Source organism: Nothobranchius furzeri, chromosome 13 (assembly GCF_043380555.1).
Source record: "Nothobranchius furzeri strain GRZ-AD chromosome 13, NfurGRZ-RIMD1, whole genome shotgun sequence".
NCBI classification, from domain to species: Eukaryota; Metazoa; Chordata; class Actinopteri; order Cyprinodontiformes; family Nothobranchiidae; genus Nothobranchius; species Nothobranchius furzeri.
Genome location: NC_091753.1, coordinates 59174779 through 59192641, shown reverse-complemented (window position 1 = coordinate 59192641; position 17863 = coordinate 59174779). Strand labels below are relative to the sequence as shown.

At 44.1% G+C, this 17863-nt stretch overlaps 1 protein-coding gene and 1 long non-coding RNA gene across 4 annotated transcripts in view; one reads left to right on the top strand and one right to left on the bottom strand.

Annotated features, from left to right (window-relative positions):
- Positions 1-1870: 1870 nt before the first annotated feature.
- On the bottom strand, positions 1871-7024 carry LOC107393534 (uncharacterized). Of its 3 annotated transcripts, XR_008563758.2 has the most exons (5): positions 6893-7024; positions 6498-6604; positions 5955-6013; positions 4189-4270; positions 1871-3481 (listed from the first exon to the last, which is right to left on the bottom strand). It is a non-coding gene; the product is annotated as an uncharacterized lncRNA (long non-coding RNA). The 3 variants fall into 3 exon arrangements; XR_011516103.1 differs by having other exon boundaries at positions 6498-6909; XR_011516102.1 differs by lacking the exons at positions 6498-6604; positions 6893-7024 and having other exon boundaries at positions 5955-6082.
- A 474-nt stretch (positions 7025-7498) lies between these two features.
- galnt17 (polypeptide N-acetylgalactosaminyltransferase 17) overlaps positions 7499-17863 on the top strand; it is a 44837-nt gene continuing 34472 nt past the window's right edge. Inside the window, exons 1-2 of the mRNA XM_054743339.2 lie at positions 7499-7793; positions 16815-16998. Of these exons, the coding sequence (XP_054599314.1) occupies positions 7556-7793; positions 16815-16998 (422 nt within the window). The 5' untranslated portion in view covers positions 7499-7555. The remainder of the gene's footprint in view (positions 7794-16814; positions 16999-17863) is intronic.

The window sequence follows — 17863 nt, the reverse complement described above, 5'->3', positions numbered from 1 at the left end:
CAGCTATCAGAATAAAGAGAATTGCAACTAAACCTGAGCGCTGCTGCTGGAGATGATGGAGCGACCCGGTTTTAGTCCGACAGCCAAGAGTTGGAACTTCTTTAGCGTAAAACGATGAATTTGTGTCCAGGATGAATTTGTCTTAGGCTACAAACGGCTGCAGACCCACTCAGAAATGGAACTGGATCCCAGGAGCACGGCCGTTTGAACGTTCTCCTCATTCAGCTGACCTTTCTCAAGCTTGACCTGACCCCTCGCTACGACCTGATACGGTAACCAGAGTACTTTCACCCTTCAGCAAACATCAGTTGGGATCTACTTCCACAGTTCTTTCTTCGCTCGGCTGTCGTCTCGACTGCTGTCACACTATCTCTCCTTCTTCCATTTCTGCCCTTTGTTCTCCAGCATCCCGGCGTGGTTTTCTCCACTGCTTCAGGAATTTTTCTCCCTTTGAATTTTGATTCCTCCCCAGTGTCTCCTGCTCTCCTACCTTTTCTCCTTCATCTCTGCCTCCTCGTGTGTTTGATGCTCTTTCAGGTGTTTTTGTTTTCTCGCTCTGGGCTTGATCTCCACACACTTCACACGCTTCCTCTGTCTTCCCTCCTTGCATAAATGCCCCTTGTCTTTCCTCACCAGTTAGTTGCCTGAAGATCAGAGTTGGCACGTCTCACTGTGAGCTGCAGAGTTATGGAGCTTCTTAATTCACAGCAGCAATCTAGGTGACCCATTTCTGCACAGCTCACACATTTTAACGCTGTGAAGCGAAGTGCGTTAATTCCACGCTATAACCTCCCCACTGCAGTGTGGATCTCTGCTGCAGGTCTGTCAGGCGCGACTCCACTTGAATAAAGCACAACACCTGCTTATTTTGTTTCTGCAGGGCAGAACTGGACACATCACAAGCAGTTTCATCACGTTTTACATGATTTCCTGTCTCCAAACAGTTTCCCGTGTTCTATGCTGTCCAGGATTCAGCAGCAGTTCTTCCCTGATGGAAAATGGGTTAAGGTGCGTATTTAGTTTCCATTATTTGGTCCTTTCTTCTGACACCTGCAGCATCTCTAATTCAGTTTCCTCTTAAATTTCCTCTCTGAAAACTTTGAACTGTTTCTTCTTCAGGTTTTATTTGTGCTGTTCTAAAGCCAAAGGGGCTGGAATGAAGGCGACTGGACTTGAATCAGATCCTGAAATGTTTGAACTTCTGATTTTAGAGGTCTGATGGTTTTAACCCAACAACCTTTTTTATGCATCTTGTTTCTATGAGACTTTCGTTTTCTCCACTCTGGAGCGTTGCATGCAGGTTATTTCATCTTTAACCTGAGTCTGACTAAACTTTGTGTTTAAAGTCTCATCTGAAGGCATTCGAACAACTTCTCACTCCAGGATGATTTTTCAACCAAGACATTTCTTACATTCGTTTTTAAAGTTTAAAGCGTTTAAACACTGAAAAAAAAAATCTGTGCTCTTGACATAAAAAAATTATAGACAGTGGTTCCACAAAACAAAGTTAAGTCCCATTAACATGGCACTTTAATGTTTGTTGAAATACTTTTATTCAAGTGTAATTAGTATGACTTTTTAACATCCATAAAATAAAGTATTTTTAGGTTTATTTAGCATGAAATATTCATGTTTCGAAGCATATTTTTTATATGGGAGGAACCTGATTTTTTTAAGTTTATAAAATGAATCATTTTTAGGTTTGATCAACATGAGATTTTTCATGTTTGATAGATATTTTTAAGTGTGAGAAATATGATTTTTTCAACTTCATAATACAAAGATTTTTTATGTTAAAAAACACAATTTTCAGCTATCTTACACAAACCACATTTTGTATTGATAGGATAATCAATAACAAAGTACATGATTAATCATCTGCACAATTGTTTTATTTGAATTTACAAATACGATTCCATACTTGTGGTACAATTAAAGAAACATAACTCCACTGCATTCAACAGTATTGTGAGTTTAAAAATTTGCTTTACAATCACAAACTGAGTTTACAGAATGATGTAAAAAAACAACCAAATTTAAACATTTGTCTCTGTAGCCAAAAGCAGAGTACTCCCACAACCTGGTAGTTATTGATATTAAAAGTGGATACTGGAAACTTTACTCCGGAACTCGAATAAACATACCCACTCATGAACAGTTTAAATTACACACAGCAAACTGAAATCTTAATCTATTACTTCTGATTATCAAGAACACTTTATATTCAAGAATACCTTAGGAAAAAAAATCTCATTTTTTTAATTAACGCTATCCAAACAAAATTGGCCTTTATTTGGCTAAATTGGACAACTATCCAAATCACAGAGGACTATTTGGTCTTACCCTTTGTGCAAATACTTCCTTCATAAAAAACATGAACTAACTGATTAGTCACAAAAGGGGCTCATTTTCACAAGTCACACCAAAGTTTCATTACTGGCAAACCTTCTGAATTGAGAAATTACTTACAAAAAAAAAAAACCTGTCAACAGGAAGCAAGTTAAAAGATCACAAAAGGTAACATCATCTCACAAGCTAAATTTTTTTTCCAGGAAACCCAAGAAATTTACAAAAAAGTACTGTGTTACTAATGTATTAATATATTTGTAATGTATTACTGTTGAAAGAGTTGCCTGCATTAACAAACAAAAAACTTACATGTTAGCCTAGCCTTCTTTGTGTCTGGCATTTCCACGCTGCAGCTTTATCTCTGTGTCGAAGGAAAACCGTGTAATGTTAAACACAGAGGGCCAGAATGTCCTGGAAACTGATGAACTGGATGCATCCAATTCGTTTGAGGCAAGAATATCCATGTCAACACAACCACTTAAAAGAAGGGATGTTTCAGCAACACAAGTATTTAAGTCATTTGCTGAAGTGCCGGGGAATTCAGCCTGTAAAGGAATTCCCTGTCGTGGATATAATTCGAATTGTCCCTCTGTCCTGACTTCATCCATGGAAGTAATGTTCATAAACTCATTGCTGAATAATGGATCCATAAATTAAAGTCTGATCGCATGGTTTAGGCCACGTTGTTTCTGAATCTCATTGACTCCGACTAAATTGTAGAAGAAAAATTATTGTGAATGAGAGAATATGTCTGTAGAAAACAGAGCAGGAAATTGACCCCTAAAGGCTGGAAAATTCTTTAGGTTACATCAGTAAAAACATCTCACTCGCAGAGTCTATTTTTGAGAAGTTGGACTTTCTTTGAAAGAGTGTTTCCTTTGAGCTCCATCACTAGTTTCTGCAGTACTTCAAATGTGTACTTCAAACTGGGAGGGTAGTTCAGGTTCAGCGCATAGATGAGTCCAAATAGCACAGCTGTAGCTAATGCTATGTTATCCAGGTCTTGGAATACTATTTGGCCTTCAAGCACAATCCCAATGTCTTCCGCTGTATTGGTCAGTACACTTCTCACCACATAGATTCCCAGGGTAGTCTCCTCAATGGACGTCTGGAGGTAGTCCTCATCTGCGGCCTGAGGAATGCAAATAAGTATTCAATGAAGGCCTTAAAAAATTTGACAAATAATTATTTTATGAACTAACAAAGCATGGAGAACAGTTTCATTAAAGACTCACTCCAATGAAAATCTTTTTTTGCCTTTTCTTAGCTTGTTCTTGTAGCATTTTTTTTATGCCAGAGGAATTAAATTAAGCTGAAAATAAATAAATAAATAAATAAATGCTTAGTATGAGGATTGCTGTAAAGCCAGTGACTTTATACAGTTTGCTGGGTTCCTTATACAGGAAACATTTTTTCTGATTGGCTTAATGAACTGACCTGTACTGAAATATTTACTGTGTGAAGTGCCTTGAGATGACTCTTGTCATGATTTGGCGCTTTTTAAATAAAATTGAATTGAATTGAATAAATAAATAAACAAAAACAATTAAAAAAATCATAAAATAGCATTTTTTGGTATTTATGCATCTGAATTGCTGTGCATCTGTAGCAGATCACAAAAGGCAGACTAAAACTGCTGGTGTTTGTGAAGTCACATTCACCCTGGGCGGAGCCTAAACCATTCCTGCCCACTCAGGCTCTGAGGAAAGGTTATCAAAGTTCCAAAGGCTTCGCCCACAACCCTGAAGCAATTGAAGGTCAAGATCAAATAGCCAACGAGGCATACATCAATGACAAAAAAATCTCCAAATTGGTATAATATATAAAAAAGAAACTTACCACTGCAACAGAGCCTTCACGTGGTGTGGTTCAAAGTTCTATACACAAGACTCTGCAGATCAAGAAATCCTTTTTTCTGTTTCTGGAAGGGAAACAAAATAATAATAGTCAGATTAAGTAAACAAAGTAGGCAAATCAATCCTACCAGCAGAGGACAAATTTACCCCAACAACTTTTAAAGGAAGGGGTGATTTTTATTGTTGATGTTCCAATATAATATGCAGGGTTTTTCCTGGCTCAAATAGAGACAGAGGTGGTACCATCCTGACCATGCGCCAGCATATGCATACTCTGTGCATTCAACTGCCTCAAATTTTTAAAGGCAAAATATTATAAAAGACTCAATAATATGCATTAGATTGGTGTTTAGTTCCCTTTTTCCCATCTGATATTTGTAGTTAAAATATTTTTAAATATTTGACCTACATTTCAGTAACAGTTTAGGTTTGTATTAATAACACTCATCTTAGCCAAAATAACACATACATTTATCCAGTAAAATATGCTTTTCATTAACATGCACTTGTATTAGAAATGGTAATAACATTTAATTTCTGCTGCTAATAATGTAATGGTGACATGTCTATTATGTACGGGTTAGTGTTAGGGGGGTGTTCTGTTTTGCCTTGGCCCCCAAAATTCCTTGAAACAGCCCGGGGTGTGTGACTGAGTTTTGAAGGTGATCTGAATTGTATCCGATGTATAAATATTACGTGTATAACTTATTGTTTTATACTGGTAAAAATGTGTAGTGGAGATAAATCTACCTACATTTTACTTTCAAGCTTTGTTTTTATTTAATTATTTTCACATCCCGTCTGTCTCTCATCTTCCTGCATCTCTTCTAAACTCTCTAGAAAAACTGCTGCCTGGATTCTTACTTTTTCACCTCTGTTACTTTTAAACTACGCAAATTGTTATGTAAATAAGAAAATTAGAAACAGACAATTAAAAAAGCAGCTCCTTTAAATATTTTATTTTTTGCTATTTTTCTTTTTGGTTAGATTTTTCTGTTTATTTTTTATTTATTTTTGTTCATTAGTTAATTATTTCCGGTTCGGTTACTTTCTTTGTGAACCTTAATAGTTAAGTGTTACCCACTTTTCAAATACATTTTAGAGTATAATGTCTGATCTATTGGACCCTTTTTAAAGAGATTTGGCATACAAAATAATTTATTTTTTAAAATTAGGGGCACACTTTGACTATGACCGTTTTTTTTTGTACAGCCTATGCACTAAAAATGCAACCAGCATACTATTAAGAGCAGATAAGGTAGGACTACATCTACAAGTAAGATTGAATATTATATTCTGTTATTTAATCATTCATAAAAATTATGTAACTTTTTATTTACCTATCAAAACATTGATAACGCCATTAACTATTACTCTGTCACCAACTTATATTAATTTACTTACTTATAATTATCCCTAAAATGCTGAAAACTGTCACGTGAGCTGCCCTGTGACCAAGCTAGCACCTGCTTCAGAGCCTGACTCGTCAAAACACAACAGAACCACGTCTCGGTGTGTCCTTCCTCAGCCGCTTCATTCAAACTGAGAACGGTTCAGAAGATGTTTTACCAGAGAAAGAGACATTGCAGAAACGCAATTCGGGATTGTCAACCATATGCTCGTCATTTGTTGAAAGAAAGTAAAGCACAACACCAACGACCCTTAAGTTACAAAGCGCAAGCAAAACAAATTCTTTATTAGTGGACACTAAAGGTGTATAAAACAGGATGGTAAAATCAACCGTTTTACCTTTAATCAAGAATTACTCCACTTGTGCCTGCACCACGGACTTAACTCGTCAAGCTAGTCTGCATAGTTACATCGCGCTCGCGCCGTCCCTCCCACGAAGGGGGGGGGGGTGGGGGGGGGGAGGGAGAGGGAGAGGGAGAGAGAGAGAGATAAAGAAGTTAAAAAATGGCGGGCTTGGCCTCCTTCTTCCCCTAAAGGGGGACTTAAACGAAGCCTTTTAATCCTCCACACTTTAAAATTGTAATGGCACCAGGTATTAAATTGGCTAAAATTACTCAGGAGTCGAACACAAAGGCACACACACACACACACACACACACACACACACACATACACACAAAATCGGCATAATGAGTAAAATCATGACAGAGCAGGACAGTTTCATATTTAGCTAGCTTAAAAAGTTATCTTTAAACAAACTTGAAAATGCTTGTTTTACTATTATATTCTACTAGGTTATAAAAAAATTATATAAAACATTTATTGGTTAACATCCGAGAACAACAATATACTTAATTTGAATACATTTAACAATAGACTTACCATGTTCAGCAAAGAGCCCTTTTCCCAACGACACAGAAAATGGCGGATGAAATGAGTGAGCAGCAAGTGTTTTAAACGTCACTCCTCGAAGGGGGCGGAGTGTACTCCTAAACATGATCCGAACATGTTGTTTCAACATGAAAATTACATTTACATCTAACAACATCAAGGAATATGTTATGTGTTTAAGACTTTGTTATGTTAAAGCAAGAAACAAAAAATAATCATGTTAGCTTTGTAAAATATATACATGTCAAGATCACAATCCCATTTCCCCCTTTTTATCAGTGAATGTTGGTTTTTGCACAAACTAAACGCTCCTGTCACTTCTCTTAAATAATCCGAGCTTTTACTCCTCTGATGCTGTTTTCTTTTAGTTTGCAGAAACCTCAAACCTGACTGGAGCAGCTTTAGTCTGATAATCCAGAGACACCCCTGATGTGAAGTGAAACGGACGAGTTCTTCCCCGTGTCTGCGAGTGCGCGCGCGCAGCAGCAGGAGGACGGTGGCGCGTGTGCGCGCAGGGAGAATTTGGGGAGTTGGGCTGGTGCTGCAGCTGAGAGGAGGATGCTGCAGCTCCTCTCCTGATGTTTCCTGGTCCTCCAGATTCCTCCTGAAGCTGGGTTTCTACGCTCCAGCCGCGCCTAGGAGAGACGCTGCTCGGATCATCTCCCTCTGTGCTGAATTACTGAGGGCTCCCGGTTCTTCCAGCTGCTTTCTTTGTCTCCATCCGCAGCGTCTCTGCGCGATTTTGGGTTAAAGCGAAGCGGCGCGGGCAGCTGATGCCCGAGCGCCTCACATTTCCGCAGGATGCTGCCTAAAATAACCCCGGTGTGTCACGGTGAAGGGACGGATTCGTGTCTGATGCAGCACCGCCGCGGCATTTCTCCGGGCTTTTGCGGTTTACATCCTCTGCTGGTACCGGGTGAAGTCTCTGCGCAGCTCCCCGCGCAGCCGAGGGAGCCTTGAGTCCGTTACCTGCCTCCTCCTCATCCTCCACAGCCTCCTGACCCCCCCCCCCCCCCCCCCCTGCACCGGGAGCACACCGGTGACTTTTAATGGCTTTTGTGTTCAGAAGATGGAGGGTTTTACTGCTGCTGAACGTGCTGGCGGTCGCTGGGTTCATGACCTTCTGGGCCAAATGCAACAGCCGCAGCGTCCAAGCCGGCGGTCCGGAGGCTCTGGGCTCCGGGCGGCCCCGGGCCAACGGGACGGCGCAGGAGCCCAGCATCAGCCACGAGGTGCTGCTGAAGAGGCTCAGCTCGCTGGAGGACGTGGTGTACCGGCAGCTGAACGGTAAGAGCACCGGGACACTGAAGTCCGTTATTCTGCACAAGTTCATTCAGATCTTTTCCAGAACAAAACCGATTTGATCTTCAGCACCGACAAAACTCAGGAATGAAACGAGCGATAATTGGTGTAAAAGTTTGGCACAAATGACTCTTACGTCATTTATCTGCACGTGTTGAATTTCCTATATTATTTCAGCTGTAACTGTTGATCAATAATGTTTTATTACAATCTCTAAAAGCCCATTTTTAGATTTATCCCTTCATTTTTTCCTGACTCCAACAATCTAAATAGTTCTTCATCCATCTTATTCAAAATTTATGTTTTGCAAACATAATTGTCCATATTAGCCTTTATGTTTTTTCACAATTCTTACAAAAGATCACTTTCCCTAATGTTATGCAGTTTTAATGCTTTTATAATGTTTACAGAACAGCATGTTTACACAGATTCAGGACAAACCTAGTGACACATTTTATTTAGCTACAAGTTACCAACCAACTTATGACCAAAGACTTTAACATCATCTGTTAGAGAAAATTCTCATGACCCTCTGGGTGGATTTTACATGTAAATCTTCAACTGCTGTTATTTTGGAGTCTACCCGATTAAAAAAAATCAACTCAGTGTTGTGAGACGATTTGGTTTATCATGTTAAATAGGTTGTTTTGTTTGAAATGAAAAAGAACGCATTTAAGTTTCTACGACTTTTTTTGACAAATTTATTTCCTGTTAACTCTTATTTTGAAAGCAAGTAAAAGGAAGTGTTTTATTTGAACGAACATGAAGGACTTCTCTCTGCAAATGCTAGCTCCTATGGTGAAAACGGTTTCGGAGGAAGATTGCTGTACTTCAGAGAAGACCACACGTTAAAAATAAGTGTTCAGTTTGAAAGAAAAGCGCGGAGCTTCTGCTGCAACAGTCACTTTAAGAGAATCTCAGGTAAAACGTGAGTAAACGGTTTAAATCAGATAGTCCGAATTCAAGATGGCCGCTACGGCTAACTGACTTTAGCTAACAGGAAATTAGCTTTAAGATGTTGAGTTAAAGATTGTTGTAAAAGCAAGATCGTAGCTTCAGACTTTGGATTTACGTGCTTGTTCTCTGGCACCAAATTATCCCATGAAAAACGGGATGGATTAGGAAGAGAGAAAACGGTCTTTTCCCAAGATAAAACGTCACCAGGCGCTTCATAAGAACAATATATACAAGGCGCTTCATAAGAACTATATATATATATATATATATATATATATATATATATATAAAAGATGATAACTCCTCCTTGAACCGTCACCTCATCGTGGTGGAGGAGTTTGAGTGCCCTAATGATCCTAGAAGTTATGTTGTCTGGGGCACTTTGTGCCCCTGGTAGGGTCTCCCATGACAAATTGGTCTTAGGTGAAGGGTGAGACAAAGAACGGTTCACGGGATCTTTCATGGAAGTAAATTCAAAGAGTCGGAGTACCCGGCCCGGAGGGTTACCGGGGTCCCACCCTGGAGCCAGGCCTGGGGTTGGGGCCCGTGAGCGAGAGCCTGGTGGCCGGGCTTTGGCCCATGGGGCCCGGCCGGGCCCAGCCCGAACCGGATACATGGGCTCATCCAACTGTGGACCCACCACCCGCAGGAGGAACATGAAGGGTCCGGTGCAATGTGGATCGGGTGGCAGACCAAGGCGGGAGCCTTGGCGGTCCAATCCCCGGACAAGAAAACTGGTTTTTGGGACATGGAACATAACCTCGCTGGCGGGGAAGGAGCAGGGGCTTGTGGCAGAGGTTGAGCGGTACTGGCTAGATATAGTCGGACTCACCTCGACACATTGCATTGGCTCTGGAACCCAAGTCCTTGAGAGGGTTTGGACACTCTCCTTTGCTGGAGTTACTCCGGGTGAGAGGCGGAGGGCTGGGGTTGGCTTTTTGTTAGCCCCAAGACTCTGCCTGTGTGTTGGGGTTTACCCCGGGGACGAGAGGGTAGCTTCCCTGCGCCTTCGGGTCGGGGAACGGGTCCTGACTGTTGTTTGTGCTTATGGGCCAAATATCAGTTCAGAAAATGGCTTATATGTCTCTGGTAATCCTTTTAAAATCATAGCTACCAGCAGCCCATCACTTAGTGTCTCTCCTGCGTTTCTTAAAGCAGTAATTGTAGTCTCCGCTCATAGGATATACTCCGTTACACTTTCATCATGCATCTTCTGAAGAGAAGTTAAGTCAGTATAAAGACAGATGATCCTGGGTTTACCTTTGCTAGCGTAGTAGTCCCTCAATATCCGTAGTGCTGCGCAGCCATCGTCAGCTGCGTCTCTCATCACGAGGGACAGGCTCTTGTCGTCCAGGAATTGGATCAATTCTGCGTACGCTTCCGCGTTCTTATTCTCATCATCAGAATCAGCTTCACCTTCATCGGTGCTCAATATAGTGTCTTTTAGTCCTTGCAATCGTAAGTGGCCTAGGAATTTGGTTTCCCACAACTCGTATTTCTGCTCATCTCCGTCAAATGCCAACCTTGCCCACCTGCTTCCGGATTCCATCACTCGCCGGCTCATGGTGTAGGCTGACAGCGGCTCAACAAAGGTGATCGTTCCTCTTAATGTGTCTGGGGTAATCCTTCGGTTAGGCTCCTTTTACCGAGTAGACTGGGCCCATAACCTGTTAGCAGAATCATCAATCTCACTGACGGAGGAAATAACACAGCCACATCACTGCTTCGCGTCTCAATCAGGGAACACCTGGTTTATTTTGTCATGTGCCTTTTATGCGTCACTGACAGCGATCTCATTAGTGAAATTACACATGACATTAGTTAACAAAAGATAAAGATATACATACAGAGATAAAACAAATGAGAACACAAGCATATGTAATATAAATCAATATTAAATCATGACCTTTTGTAGATCTCAGTTCTTAACAAGTACCCACCCTTTTTGGAGTCCCTGGGATGAGTGCTAGATAGTGCTCCATCTGAACTCAAGTGGTGTTTCGTTTTTGGACTTCTGTGCAAGCCACAGTTTGGTCATAACAAACACCATGTTCGAACATAAGGATGCCCATCGGTACACTTGGTACCAGGGCAGCCTAGGTCACAGGTCGTTGATAGACTTTGTAGTCATATCATCTGACCTGCGGCTGTATGTTTTGGACAACCAAGTGAAGAGAGGAGCGGAGCTGTCAACTGATCATCACCTGGTGGTGAGTTGGATCAGATGGCAGGGGAAGATGCCGCGTAGACCTGGCAGACCCAAACGCATAGTGAGGGTCTGCTGGGAACGCCTGGCAGAAGAACCTGTTAAGACGGTCTTCAACTCCCACCTCCGGCAGAGCTTTGAACGCATCCCGAGAGCAGTGGGGGACATTGACTCCGAGTGGGCCTTGTTCCACTCTGCGATTGTTGAGGCGGCTGTTGCTAGCTGTGGTCGCAAGGTGGCCGGTGCCAGTCGTGGTGGCAACCCCCGTACCCGCTGGTGGACACCAGAGGTTCGGGGAGCCGTCAGGCTGAAGATGGAGGCCAACAGGGCGTGGTTGGTCTGTGGATCTCCGGAGGCAGCAGACAGGTACCGAATAGCCAAGCGGGGTGCAGCAGTGGCAGTTGCCGAGGCTAAATCTCGGGCGTGGGAGGAGTTTGGTGAGGCCACGGAGAAAGACTAACGATCGGCTCCAAAGAGGTTCTGGCAAACTGTCCGGCGCCTCAGGAGAGGAAGGCAGCAACTCGCTCACACTGTTTACAGTGGGGATGGGGAGCTGCTGACGTCAACTGGGGCTATAGTTGGACGGTGGAAGGAATACTTTGAGGAGCTCCTCAATCCCAGCTATGCGCATTCCAAGGAGGAACCAGAGCCGGGAGAAGTTGGGATGGACTGTCCAATCTCGGGGGCAGAAGTTGCTGAGGTAGTCAAACAACTACACAGCGGCGGAGCCCCGGGGGGGATGAGGTTCGTCCTGGGTATCTCAAGGCTTTGGATGTTGTAGGGCTGTCATGGTTGACACGTCTCTGCAACATTGCGTAGTCATCGGGGGCAGTTCCTGTGGAGTGGCAGACCGGGGTGGTGGTCCCCATCTTTCAGAGGGGTGACCTGAGGGTGTGTTCCAACTATAGGGGGATCACACTCCTCAGCCTCCCTGGAAAGGTCTACTCCAAGGTACTGGAGAGGAGGGTCCGATCGATAGTTGAATCTCAGATTGAGGAGGAGCAATGTGGTTTTCGTCCTGGCCGTGGAACTGTGGACCAGCTCTATACCCTTGCAAGGGTGATGGAGGGGGCATGGGAGTTTGCCCAACCAATCCACATGTGCTTTGTGGATTTGGAGAAGGCTTATGACTGTGTTCCCAGGGGCATCCTGTGGGGGACGCTCCAGGAGTATGGGGTGGGTGGCTTTCTGTTAAGGGCCATTCAGTCCCTTTACCAGAGAAGCGTGAGTTTGGTCCGCATAGCCGGTAGTAAGTCGGACCTGTTCCCGGTGAGGGTTGGACTCCGCCATGGCTCCCCTTTGTCACCGGTTCTGTTCATTACCTTTGTGGACAGAATTTCTAGGCGCAGCCGTGGTGTGGAGTGTGTCAAGTGGGCGACAGGCGAATCTCGTCTCTGCTTTTTGCGGATGATGTGGTCCTCCAAGCTTCATCCAGCTCTGGCCTTCAGCTCTTGCTAGGTAGGTTTGCGGCCGAGTGTGAAGCGGCTGGGATGAGGATCAGCACCTCCAAATCTGAGACCATGGTTCTCGACCGGAAAAGGGTGGCTTGCCAACTCCGGGTCGGGGGAGAGGTCCTACCTCAAGTGGAGGAGTTTAAGTATCTCGGGGTCTTGTTCACGAGTGAGGGTAGGAGGGATCGGGAGATCGACAGGCGGATTGGTTCGGCGTCTGCAGTGATGCGGACGCTGAGCCGATCTGTCGTGGTGAAGAGGGAGCTGAGCCAGAAAGCCAGGCTCTCGATTTACCGGTCGATCTACGTCCCAATCCTCACCTATGGTCGTGAGCTTTGGGTAATGACCGAAAGAACGAGATCGCGGATACAAGCGGCCCAAATGAGTTTCCTCCGTAGGGTGGCCGGGCTCAGCCTTAGAGATAGGGTGAGGAGCTCAGACATTCGGGAGGGACTCGGAGTAGAACCGCTGCTCCTCCGGATCGAAAGGAGCCAGTTGAGGTGGTTTGGGCATCTGGTCAGGATGCCTCCTGGACGCCTCCCCGGGGAGGTGTTTTGGGCATGTCCTGCCGGCAGGAGGCCCCCGGGTCGACCCAGGACACATTGGAGAGGTTACATCTCCAATCTGGTCCGGGAACGCCTTGGGGTCCTGCCGGAGGAGCTGGTGGAGGTGGCCGGGGAGAGGATGGTCTGGAGCTCCCTAGTTGGGATGCTGCCCCCGCAACCCGGACCCGGATAAGCGGAGGTAGACGACGATGAAGATGATAACATATGGTTTAAATGAAAAAAAAAAATCGCTTAAAAGTGTAAGGAAATGGAAAGAATAAACAAATTGGATAGAAGGAAATTAAAATTAAACCTGATTGAAATAAATATTGGAAACTCATGGCCGATTAGAGCTATATCCTTTAATCTTCAGCTGATTTTAGGTTAATGGACTCGGTGACAGCACAGACAACTGCTGTCCTTTTGATGAATCACATCATCTCCCGGTTCGGTCTCCCTGCGCGTGTTAGCTCGGATAGGGGAACTCACTTCACCTCTGAAGTGATGGAACACCTTTGGCAGATGTTGGGGGTAAAGGCCAATTTCCACATTGGTTACCGGCCCCAGTCTTCTGGCCAAGTTGAAAGGATGAACCAGACGGTTATCAGTATTTTAAAGAAATACGTGTCCTCTAATCACAGAGACTGGGATGTGAAGCTTCCGTTGGTCCTGATGGCCATACGGGCCACTCCTCATGAGTCTGCAGGCGCCTCCCCGTTTGAAGTGATGACGGGTAGACGGATGACCCTGCCGCTTCACCTGCTGTATCAGTTAGTTGAGTCCATTGCTGCACCGGCTTACACTAACAAGCAGAAAACTCGAAGAACCATCTGCCTGCAGCGTTTTACTTTGCACAGACGAATCTGGAGAAATCAACTGAGGGCAGGAAGACTATCTATGATCAAAAGGCCTCACATTTTGAACTCAACGTAGGTGATAAGGCCTAGTTCTACAACTTTGCTCTTCAGTCCTGTCAGACAAAAGTCACCTCTGGTAAACTGGCTAAGAAAACAATTGCTGAAGTTGTCAGGTTCAATCAATCAATCAACTTTTATTAACAGACTCAAGGTCCAGAGACAATAAAACCAAACATAAGATAAAAAACTACACAAGAAAAGACAAAGATACAAGGTAGTCAATATAAACACCTATACCAATAATGCCATAATTCTGACTGATAGCGTGTGGTACTACAGTCAACAAGCACTTAATAATAACATTTTCACATTGATTAACTCGACAAATAAACTGAAACATCAAGTTCCTCAACATAGCGTGGAATGTACTGATCCCAGAAGAGACAAACGAGCAACTCGCACTTTCCCAACGAGGCCTCTTTAGTAATATTCTCAGACAATCGTTATATGCTACATAGAGACGCCTAAGACTTGTTTGCTTATAGGAAGACCACAAATGAGCTGTATATAATTGAGTACAGTAAGAGTGTCTTTTTAAGGGTTAGTGCACATACTAAACCTACGCACTAACGTATTAGCCTGTGCATACATTCTACGACATTGCCGATCAATATCAATATCGTCAGCCAATTCGTCATTAATGAAGTGCCCCAAATATTTATATTTGTTCGTCACAGGCAAAACATTACCACATAATTCAAACTGGGGAAACTGTAACCCTTTATCTTCTTTTGTTCTACAGGTCCTGATGACACCTTACTAGAGTTGTAATTGATGTCAAAATCCAGCCCATACTTTGAGCAAATATCTAGCAGTTCCTGTAATCCCACACTACTAGGACTCAGGACGACAAGATCGTCAGCGTACATAAGATGGTTGACTAGGGTTGATCCAATCGTACAACCAGTTCTGCAATTATTTAACTGCTGTGACAGTTCATCCATGTACAAGTTGAAAAGCACAGGAGAGAGTACCCCGCCTTGCTTTACTCCATTCGTAGCACCAAAAGGAGCAGAAAATCAACTACCCAATCACACCTGCATATCCTGATTAGCATACCAGTAGACTAGGATTCTCAGAATGTACTTAGGAACCCCTCGTTGTCGCATTTTAACAAAAGTTTCAGATGATTTACACGGTAAAAGGCTTCAGACGCATCAATAAAGGATAACACAGAGGAGTTGCCTCTTGGAAACTTCCTAATTATTTCTTTTAAATCAATTATGCACAAATCTGTGCTAAGCTTAGACTTGAACCCAAACTGATTATCTGTAGAGCAGATAAAATACTTAAGCCTACTTAGTAGCACTTTTCCCATAACCTTGGATACAATGCTTGCCAATGCAACGGGCCTATAGTTGTCCATGCTACCTGCTCTACCTGCTTTGTCTTTTATGACAGGGACCAGAATAATAGACATAAGTGCATCAGGCAGAATGACATGTGTCAAACCACTAGTAAAGCAGATGGCCAGTAGAGGTAATAACCTAAAGTTAGCATATTTCAGATGTTCCGTGTATATTCCATCCAGACCACAAGATTTATTGTCTGGAAGCTCAATCACTTTTCTCTTCATGCCAAGCTTAAGAGCTTCCTTTAAGAGCAATTATACAAGAAAAATCTACTCACCGACCATGTCCAGCGACGCCAGGACCTGCCCGGCCTGCCAGACGGGCTCCATCTCCAGCGGCGACTTGCACGCCAAGTGTAAGGTCTGTCTCGGGGCTCACCACGCTGGCCTGGCCTTGACCCCCAGGCCTCGTGCCCGTTTTGTACCGCTCTGCCCGTGGCTGAAAAGGTCCGCCGGGCTGAGTACTTCACCCCCACCAGCCTGTTAGTGCTGTGGCTACATAGCTCATCATCACCAGCGTGTCAATGTGTGAATGGTTGATTGTGTTGTGAAGCACCTCAGGTGGTTGTAAAGCCCTGGGAGACACTGGAGATAGATGCGCTGCGCCACGTCACGCCCGCGCCGTCATTTTAAAAAGGAAGCCATTATAGTTATTGACAGTGGCTACACGGGGAGTGAAACGCCTCATCCCCGAAATGCCGGTCTGCGCCACAGTGCTAGCATAGGCGCCCGTTCTATTTCAAGCGCGGTGGCGCGTCTGTTTACGACCTTGTGGAGTACTTTCCAACGGACATTATGATGCGGAACGGCTCTTCTGTACAAACCCAACCGCCAAAACGTGGATGAGAAGCTGATAGATGCTACTTGATTACAGTATTGATACCTTTGAAGTACTATTGATCTTCAAATATTCTAATAAATAGCGTACTTACCCATTTTTAATGAATTAGAGTCACGACAGCAAGTCTGATCACAAGTAAACGAGAGTCACTTTCGGCTTCCTATTCTCAATTCCCACGGGATGTTGTGACTCGCACGGCTTTCCCAGAAGCGTTCGCGGCGCAGCGAGCCCTGTGTGACCATTTGACTTCCCCAAACCGCGGTGCTGTCATCTGTGTGCCCCAGGCTTGAGAAGGTGCGTTACAAATAACACCCAGGTGTCCCCCAAAGAATCATCTAAGACTTAAAAAAAAAAAGATAAATGTGACTCCAGCTTTTTCTCAATAACTCTCAGAGATTTTTACCTCCATCGAGTCATTTTAAGGTCAAGGCCGACTGCAGAAAGAGAGGACTTGGTTGCATCAGGATAGAGGGAGTTGCAGCAAAGAACAAAAAGACGACGAGTCTTTTCGCCAACATCTAAAAAAGAACAGTTAAATCTTGCAGCCTACATTTTTTCCTTGGGTGGATCTTTCTCCAGGAGTTATTGACTAAAAAAGGTCCTGATGCTTAAATATTTAATGCATCCTTATTTGTGACGTGTAACCGTGAGAAATGAGTTGTGTGATGAATTCACCAGTTCATTCATCCTGTGATGAGAGAGGCATCAGACTTATCTTCTCGCCTTTGCTTTGCACAGGTCTGTCCAAATCCCTGGGCCTGATCGAGGGCTTCGGGGGTCGGGGGGAAGGAGGCCTTCCTGCCACGCTTTCCCCGCTTGAGGAGAATGACGCTAAATACCTGAGAGAGAAGTACGGCTACAACGCCTACCTCAGTGACAGAATCTCCCTGGATCGGACCACACCAGACCACCGGCCCAACAAGTGAGTTAACATCTGACAGAACGGCCCATCACGACTTTCATCCTTCCTCAGATACACTCTTCTCCCTTTCTTTAGTTCTTACAGCTGCCTTTAAAAGATGCTGTTTAATAATTCAGAACCAACTTCTCTTTTCATAAGCAGCGGTTGTCTTACGGCTCTGAATGCATGCAGACCTCTCTGTGAATAGATGTAGTTGGAACAGTTGGAAATGTGTTAAATAATTTAAATGTCACACCTGTTCTGAAGACTTCCTGCTACGTTTAGAGCTGCTCACTTTCTACCTGCTGAGGGTTGGAATATAGCCTGAGCCCAGGCTGAGCCCAGCTCTCGCCGGTGAACACCCAGAAACTCTAATATCCTAGGAGGAGGAACAAAGTGGTCCGATGCTCCACAACCAGAACAAAACCACCAGAGGTTTGACTGTCAGGTCTTCTCCAGCACCAGGTTTAGTTTCCACCGGGGTGCTGAGGAGGTTCATCCCCTGTAGCCGGGACACAGACATCATCGTGGTGGCCAGTCCTCGTGTGGCTGAGTGGCGTGTGAAGCGTGTCGGGGTGTGATGTCTCCAGGCGTAGCGGGGGGGAGATGGGAGACCTATTGGAGCAAACACTACATTTGCTTATTTTCACGAGCACAATAGGTGCACCAGTGTGAGAGTTAGCTAGCATAAACCCATCTAGTTTCATCTCCCCATGTCTCTCAGAGCAGGAAGGCTAGAAGAAGAGCGATCAGCTGATGGGCCGACTCCTATAATCACAATTACAGTCCCATTCACAATCATCATCATCAGAGCTGTGCTCGTGAAGTTCACACTCACAGTTGAAACTCTTCAGTCTCCTACACACACGCTGCTGTCACTGATTAC